This window comes from Polypterus senegalus, chromosome 3 (genome assembly GCF_016835505.1).
Source record: "Polypterus senegalus isolate Bchr_013 chromosome 3, ASM1683550v1, whole genome shotgun sequence".
In the NCBI taxonomy this organism is placed as follows: domain Eukaryota; kingdom Metazoa; phylum Chordata; class Cladistia; order Polypteriformes; family Polypteridae; genus Polypterus; species Polypterus senegalus.
The window spans coordinates 76,149,598-76,157,989 of NC_053156.1; the positions used below are offsets into that span (position 1 = coordinate 76,149,598).

The 8,392-nt window shown below is 34.1% G+C and overlaps 1 protein-coding gene across 1 annotated transcript; it reads right to left on the reverse strand.

Moving 5' to 3' along the window:
• Positions 1 to 3,628: 3,628 nt before the first annotated feature.
• Positions 3,629 to 4,660, reverse strand: LOC120526561 (trace amine-associated receptor 13c-like). Its single transcript, XM_039749725.1, has 2 exons — positions 4,099 to 4,660; positions 3,629 to 4,002 (listed from the first exon to the last, which is right to left on the reverse strand). Exons 1-2 carry the CDS (start codon positions 4,658 to 4,660, stop codon positions 3,629 to 3,631), a joined length of 936 nt encoding a protein of 311 aa, XP_039605659.1.
• Between the last annotated feature and the right edge of the window lie 3,732 nt (positions 4,661 to 8,392).

Genomic DNA, 8,392 nt, shown 5'->3' on the forward strand with positions numbered 1-8,392 from the left:
TCCTTCATGTATTCTGGTTTTCCTCACAGATGTGCAAAGACATACATTTGCAGGCTAATTGGTGATTCACAACCTTTGAGATGTGTACATGACTTAGCTCTGCAATGGACTAATGCTTTGTCCAGGGTTGTTTTCTGTCTTGCCTATCTCACCCATCTGTGTACCCAAATTGCCTTAACTTTGTTTGAGAATGAATGGTATGCTTTATTTGTATATAAAGCACTAATGGCCATTTTCTGTAAAATAAATATATTGGTGTTCTGATTAGGCAAAATGTTAATTCAACAAGTCTGGTAATTTTTATAATTGAAGGTTCAGTTCATTCCATAAATGAACAAATGGATTAGATATTAAATGATGATGAAATATTTGAGTAAAGAAAGCCTTTATTCAATTCACAGCTGCATAGGCTATAGCCTAGCATAACATATTTGAGTAAATTATATCATAGTATATCGTATACAAGAGGTATGCCAGCCATCTCATAGCATACTCATGCACACAACCAAAGACACTCATATATGTCCAATTTAAAGTCTACAAATGTACAAGTAACAAAATTCACCTATTAGTGAAAATCCTACCACTTTGTGATATGGGAAGAAAGCTGTCCAGACATAAATCTACAAATACATTGGGAGAAAGTGACAAATTCTACATGGATCGTAACCAGACCAGCAATGTATAAACAAATAAAGGGAATATGGTTTAATATACAATGGGGCTCAACAGAATTGGAAGCTCTGAAATTGGTTTCTTTATTACCCCTGCATATAGGTGTTACAAGCAGACTATGGTGTTATGACACAGATCTTTCTTCAAATGAAAAGAGATAAAGCAGGAAAAAAACAGAGTGATCTGTTGGTGCAGTGGCTAGTGTTCATACCTTGAATCTTTGGGGGCTGAAGCTTAATACTTAACCATCCATCCATCCATTTTCTAACCCACTGAATCCAAATAGGGTCACGGGGGTCTGCTGGAGCCAATCCCAGCCAACACAGGGCAGGAACCAATCCTGGGCAGGGTGCCAACCCACCGCAGGACACACACAAACACACCCACCACGGCCAATTTAGAATCACCAATCCACCTAACCTGCATGTCTTTGGATTGTGGGAGGAAACCGGGCGCCCGGAGGAAACCCACGCAGACACGGGAGAACATGCAAACTCCACGCAGGGAGGACGGGAAACGAACCCGGGTCTCCTAACTGCGAGGCAGCAGCGCTACCACTGCGCCACCGTGCCGCCCTAATACTTAACCATCTAACAAATTATGTGTTCATGTGAGGTGACTGCAACATGCGAATGTGTCCAGTGAACTATAGGGGCACCTTCCTGGGTTGATTTCTGCCCTGGGCCCTATCCTACAAACATAGGCTCTGCATATTTTCCAAAAGACAAAAAACAAAAGGACAAGCTTGCTTGCTTGCATACATCCAACTGGTGGCATCTTTGCCCTATGTGAAAACACAATAATACTTCCAGCACATGTAAAGCTGTAAGGCAGGTATTATCAAGACAGATTACACAGCTAACTGAATAAATGATGTGAGATGCTACTATAGTAGTGCACATGTATGGTATATGATGCAAATATCCTTCTAGTAAGAGAATCATTCCTAATCTTACTTAGAAACCCCCAAATGTCACTACTCCTACTGCTTATTTACAGGCAGAAATTCAGCACTTAAAATAAATTTAACTACTTTTTAAAAATAGTACAATGAAAGCACCAGTTTACACCAAAATATGGCAGCTCTACCATCAATTTAGACCTATGAATGGTTTTACATCCTAGTAATACTTTATCCCAATTTGTTTTTTAATTTGTGTAAACCAAATTTTAATTTTTAAGAACAGAAGCATTGCACAGAATTTTACTGACTTGGCCATTACTGCCACTGTTTTTGAAACATCTAAAATTGGCTTGCTAATGCACATTAGACAAAGGAAATAAAGTGGTGCCACAGCAACTTGAAGTTAATGGATTAGCTCTAAGGTGATGTCTGAACATACTAGTGTAAAGTTAGAAAGTAGCCTTCACAATCTTATGGATCAATTGCTACTTAATTAGAAAATTACAGGTTTTTGTGTAATTTGGTGTTTATCTGTTATCTAATCTGTAAATTACCATCCCAGAATTTTAACACCTGTTGTGGATCAACTTTCCACAGAAGTTCCTATAATCCTAATTATATAAGTAAATCCTCTTGGCACAGTCTTAGACATGTTGTTATAAATATGCAGGTCAATTGCAGTCTCCCCACTTACTTATGCTTCTATACTATCACACAAAAATACACTACAGCAGGTTTCAAGATACATTCCAAGTTTATTCTGTATGTAGAAAAACTAAGATTAGACATGACTCTTCATTACCAAAAACAGCTGAGACAGTTATAATGAAATCTACATTCGTTGTTTAAGTGAAAAGTAGGTTAATTAAAGGTATGTTAAGATCAATAGAAACTAAACACTTACTTGCTTATATATGAAGAAGTCTTAACCACTGAAATATTTTGCAGAATGTAGTTGGCAATTTATAGATCGCTCTGATAAAATCTGATTATAAAAGTTTGTCTACATTGACATCTTATTGTATTCTTTAATATTTTAGGTTCAAGATATATTTAAAATTCAGCCTAAACAAAATAAGACTTTGGCTTAATAATATGCAAATTTATTTGTAATTGCATAAAGTGTGAAATAAACCTAAACAAAGATGTACATATTGTTTAGATTTTACTCACTGAAAGCTGTTTAAAAGCAAATTTTATTTTTGGACAGTATGCAACCAAATACTTTACAAAATGATTTTACTGTTATAAAAAAATGAATCCAAGTAGCAATGAATGTGCAGTAACTGGTACATTTCATATTAAGGATAAGTAAAATCAAAACATTGAATATCAGCTTGTTTGTTTAAACAATGTTGTGCATCATATAATATGTATAAATAATGTATAAACATTTAGATGTAGCATAATCTAAGTGTAAGAGTATCATATTACAAAGTTAATCTGTAAATCAGTTAAATAATAACAAATACAGTAGAAAAATATTAACACACTATTCTGTTATTGCAGGTAATGCAAGCAAGTCAAGGTAAACATCACTTACCACATGAACTTACCACAGAACAATTTGATGAATAAATATTTATTTAGGACTTTCATTTTTACCCCTTGATTTCATGATGCAATGGTAACAACTGAAAATCCAGCATGTTTTATTTGGTTGCATTAAAATATGAAATATGCCAGAAAGAACAGTTATAGAAAAACTGATCAGTAAAGAAAAAGTACAAATTGTTCAGAAAAAAAATCTGATGCCATTCATGAAAAACTGTAAAAATATGTAATATAATACATTTAACTTTCTATTATTAGGAATATACTATTTTTACCTAAAGACAATAATCAGCTCTGTTTTAGATACCAGAAACAAATTTAACAAACAAACATATTAGTTTATACTAAGGAGTTTATTACCAGAACACATTGCTTATAAATTTAATTTATATGTATCTTGTCAGTAATAGGACAGAGTAAAGCAATGATCAGGAGAACTACTTTGGATAATAGGAACATTTTACATATAATTTTATATTTATAAGATAGTCATCACTAATTTTCTGCAAATAAGTTTATTAGTGAAGAAGAAGGACTACAAATTTTAAAAGTCACTATGAGTTTCAAAGATTTTTGAAACCAAGGATAAAACAATGCATAAATAATTGGATTCAAACTTGAATTAAAGTAACTCACCCAGCTCAGCACATGAATAGCCAGAGATGGATTAGAAACATACATATTGGGAACAATTAAAGTACAAATATAGTAAGGAACCCAACAAAGGAAAAAAACAAATATTACAATTCCTAATGTTTTTGCAGCTTTTCTTTCAGATCTTTTGGATATATTTTGTTTATTTCCTTCAATAGATGAGATTTGTTGCGACATTGAACTAATTAGCCTTGCATGCCGTCTTGCAACAATAAAAATATTTGTATAAAATGAAACCACTAAGAAAAAAGGAAGAAGCAATGTCATGAACAAGTCCACTATTCCCCATGTTGCATTATATGCAAAAACACAGTCTCCAGGACAGGCATTTAGGTCAGTAACACCATCAACATTTCCTTTAAAAAATAAAATTGCCCAAGTGTAAACCATTGATAACAACCAGCTAAGTCCAATAAAACACCATGTGACAGTTATTGTTATTTTATGGGTATACATAAATGGATGACATATAGCAAAGTAACGATCTATAGCTATAAATACCAAACTGCTAATAGAAGCTGAGGTTAACACAAGATAAAATACTGTATGAACAAAGCAAAATATGTCCCCAAAATACCAGCAGGTTTCAATTGTTTGAATAATGGTGAAAGGCATCACAATCAGACCAATCAGAAAATCTGCTACAGCAAGAGACAGCACATGAAGATTTGTTGGTGTGTGGAGCTGCTTGAAGTGGGAGATCGAAATGATCACCACAAGATTCCCACAGATTGTCAACATCACGGATGCTGCTGCAAAAATGTAAATAATCACATAAAAGGCCATTGATCTAACTGCTTTTGGGCAGGATATATTTCCAGAATAAAAACAATACTGCACTGGCTCAAAGTCTTGGTTTTCTGAAAAATCCATTCAGTTTAAGTTTGTAAAACATATATTTTTATTAATTATTTTTTGTTTTCATCTAGGAGTTCTAATTATTCCTGGAAAGCATGTGCTTGATACTTTTATAGATGCGTGTAAGGAGTTCAGACACTCCCTTCTGCACCACCACAGGCTGTCATGTTCTGTCTCAGGAGATAATCATAGTGTTATTTAAAATATATCTCCCGATTTCTTTAACAGAATAAAATATAGTGGTTCTGTTTTTTCTTCTAAGCAACCAAATCAAAAACATATATTTTAAAAGCAGAAGTAAATAAAATCCTTCTGTAATTGTGTTTCAATTAAGGTTTTATGTTGCATTTCATTACTTAATAACAAAAAGAAAAAATTGTCATGTGTCATCTGTTATCTTTATTAATAATATCAACTTCAAAACAATTAATGAAAAAATCTTTTTAAATATTTTAAAAATAAAATATATGTACTACTGTCTTTTTTTAATCAAAAAGCTATCTATGTTTTCATATTGCCATTGTTTTCCCAGAACTGCTTCATAAGAAAATACAATAGACCCATTGACCCTTTGGGGACAAATAATCTATCTATCTATCTATCTATCTATCTATCTATCTATCTATCTATCTATCTATCTATCTATCTATCTATCTATCTATCTATCTATCTATCAGCATGATATAACCTAGATTTTGGTATCAGTTTATTTTCTGCCAGTAACCTGAACACCTTTGCTAAAGAGTTTTTTTCTGGACAACACATAGAGAAATTTCAGGAGTCCTGAAAACTGCCACGGTTTTACAATGGCTACTTTACACCTGATTCACTCTGTTAACCATGCAGAGAGAATTTGAGAATTCTCAATCAGGAATCAATCAGGTGCACATCTGGCAGTATTTACATAGAATATATATATATATATATATATATATATATATATATATATATATATATATATATATATATATATATATATATATATATATTGTAAAATTCATCCTTTGTTATTCTTCAGTATCTCTTCTTTTTGGTATGCGATTGAAGAATATCCAGAAAAGGGGTATGAGCAGGAGCCCAAGGATAAACCTATAGTACAATAAGTCATACCTAAAAATAATTTTTTATATGAGAACCATGTAACCACGCTTTGTTCCCCTGAAGAAAGCACTGAACAGTTTTGTTACATGCAAGAGAAATCAAATCAGAGAGGTGAGCCGATCAGCTAATTGTTTGTTTACTGTAGGTAATGAAGGACAAGAAATATTTGGTTTTTGACAAGTGTTTGTTGATTCTATGCTATAAGGAATCTCATGATGCAGTTTAATTCTATTTTTAATTTGCCTGAGAAGGACCAGGTGGTAATAAAGGTCATGTCAAATTAGATGACTCTTCCAGTTATTTTTAACCTTCATTTACATCATTTTTAGCGACTCAGAGCCATTCAGCAATGCACTCCTATAGAGGCTAGTCACATAATGTGACATTCCCAGCAAATCTAAGTAGCCCAGAACTCATTCCTTGTCTTTAGTCATAAGGGTGAGGCTCAGTAAGCATGAAAGCTGACCAATGAATGCTCTTCCAGAAGCAAAATACATATAATGCAGCAAAGAGGAATGAAGAATGCTGGAGTTTTGAACCTCACAAACAGAAGAGAATCTCATCTGTCTCATGGCTTGTGTTTTACATTTCAGAATAGAATTTAAACCTTTTCATGTTTCATACAGCACTGGCAGGCAGTGCACTACTGGCTTACAGGAAAAAAGGTCAAGCTTGTTTGAGCTGGAAAGGCAACCCACAGTTGATAAATTTAACATGCTCAGTATGTTCTCAAAAGCTATTCCCTTTAATTTTCAATGGTGTCCAGCTCGAGTATGTAATTCACCGTTAATTTGGGATAATTTCACTGGATCTTCTTTATCAATGCCTTTGTGAATTATGAAAACCTGGATCAGGCCCCCACACAGTCTCCTCTGTTTGAGAAATTAAATAGGTTTAATTCTCTGAGAAAGTCAGAGTGCAACACATCCTTAAGTACAGAGATTCACCTGGTTGCTCTCCTCCGCATGGTATTAAGTGCTGCTGTCTTTCTTATAGCATGGTGACCAGAACTGCACACAATACTGCAGATGTGGCATCACTAGTGCTTTATATAGTATGAGCATAACATCTCTTAAATTATGTTGAACAGTTCTTATGATATAACCTAACATTTTGTTTGCTTTTTTAATCACTTCTGCACATTACTTAGATGATGAAAATGTTGAGTCAACATAAACCAATAAATCCTTTTCAAAGGTTGTTTCCTATAGGCCAGTGTCTCCCATCATGTACTGTATTTATAATTGTTGCCCCCTTTGTCAATGGGAAATACTTTGCACTTTTCAATATAAAACTGCATTTTGCAAGTGTTACCTCAGTTCTGAATCTTGTGCCATTCTCTCTGAATTGTTTTTGCTGCATCCTTTGAGTGTGCCATTCCTCCAGTTTTAGCATTACTGCGAATATCACAAGCTTACTAACTACAGCGGAAGCAATGTCCATAATATAAATCAGAAAAGTAAAGAACAAAGAACATATCCTTGAGGGATTTCACTGATGACCTCATTCCACATTGGAATGTCCTCTTATCTGTTCTCTTTATCAGACTATGACAATCTCTAGTTTTTCATTGGTGTAAAGTGTGTGGTTTACAGCTATGTTATGCAAATTATCCAAACCTTTATAAACTAAAAGTTTCCCATGTTTGCTTAGAATTTGTCCCAGTGAACTGAGTTGCTTATATACCTGGCCCCCAAAAGATCTGTTATAATTAAGGATGTCTTTGTAACCATTTAGTGCTGATTGTTGCACACATCCATTTTTATAGAAATATTCCCCAACAGTGTGAATAATAGAGTCACCAGTTCCATTGTTATTTTATCAAAACCAAAAATATTATTTTTTACTTTTGTTAATTTGTTTCCTTTTTTGTCTTATTTTCTTTTCTTTCAGTGTTTATTTGATTTTCTCTACACATTGAAGTTTTCCTTCCATCCCACAATAATCCCATGTGAGACCTTTTCCAGAAACACCTTCATGATAACATGTTAAAATTTCTACCTTCAGACAACTTAATCGTAAATATGTAACCAGTATGGGTGAACTTTCCATTTGTTGTTCCAATGAAGTAATGGTCCCAATTCACCACTCCATACCAGTCGATAAACTGAGTGGACAACTTATGCAAGTGTCCACCTGTGATGTACAGGGATATTTTCAATTTCTTTGTTTTGTCTCTTCAAGTGAACATTGACACAATGAGAAATTACAAGTGCACCAAAGCATCACAGTCCCTGCAAAATGGTAAAGTGAGTCCTATTCTCAATGGTTTGTGAGCAAAAGAGTTAAATGATTAAAAGTGCATTTCTTCAGAAAACTGTTTTCCAAGAAGAAGGGCTGCAGATGTGAGTTTAAGGCCAAGGTCACAGCACACAGCTCTGGAAAACAAGTAGGCAATAAATTTCATACACATCAATCGTTCAGTGGGTGGTGGAAACTTAAAGCCAATGGTCTCTTAGTGAGAGGCATAAAAAGCTGAAAGCACCAAAGTCACTGCAGAAATAGAGAAGATGATATTAGCGCTAAACATAAGTTCTATCTGTTCTCTGCCCGTCTTGTGCATGTTTAAATGTTGGGTGTCCTGCAGCATGTACAGCTCAGGTTTTCCGGCTAACAATGTAGACAGCTTCACCTGACAAAAGTGTT

Excerpts from the sequence above, each read along its gene's own strand:
- LOC120526561 (XM_039749725.1), bottom strand. The coding sequence starts at position 4,660 with ATGGATTTTTCAGAAAACCAAGACTTTGAGCCAGTGCAGTATTGTTTT. Across the intron at positions 4,003-4,098 it reads AAATGCCTGTCCTGGAGACT|TTATTGTTGCAAGACGGCAT; the intron begins GTGTTTTTGCAT and ends ATACAAATATTT.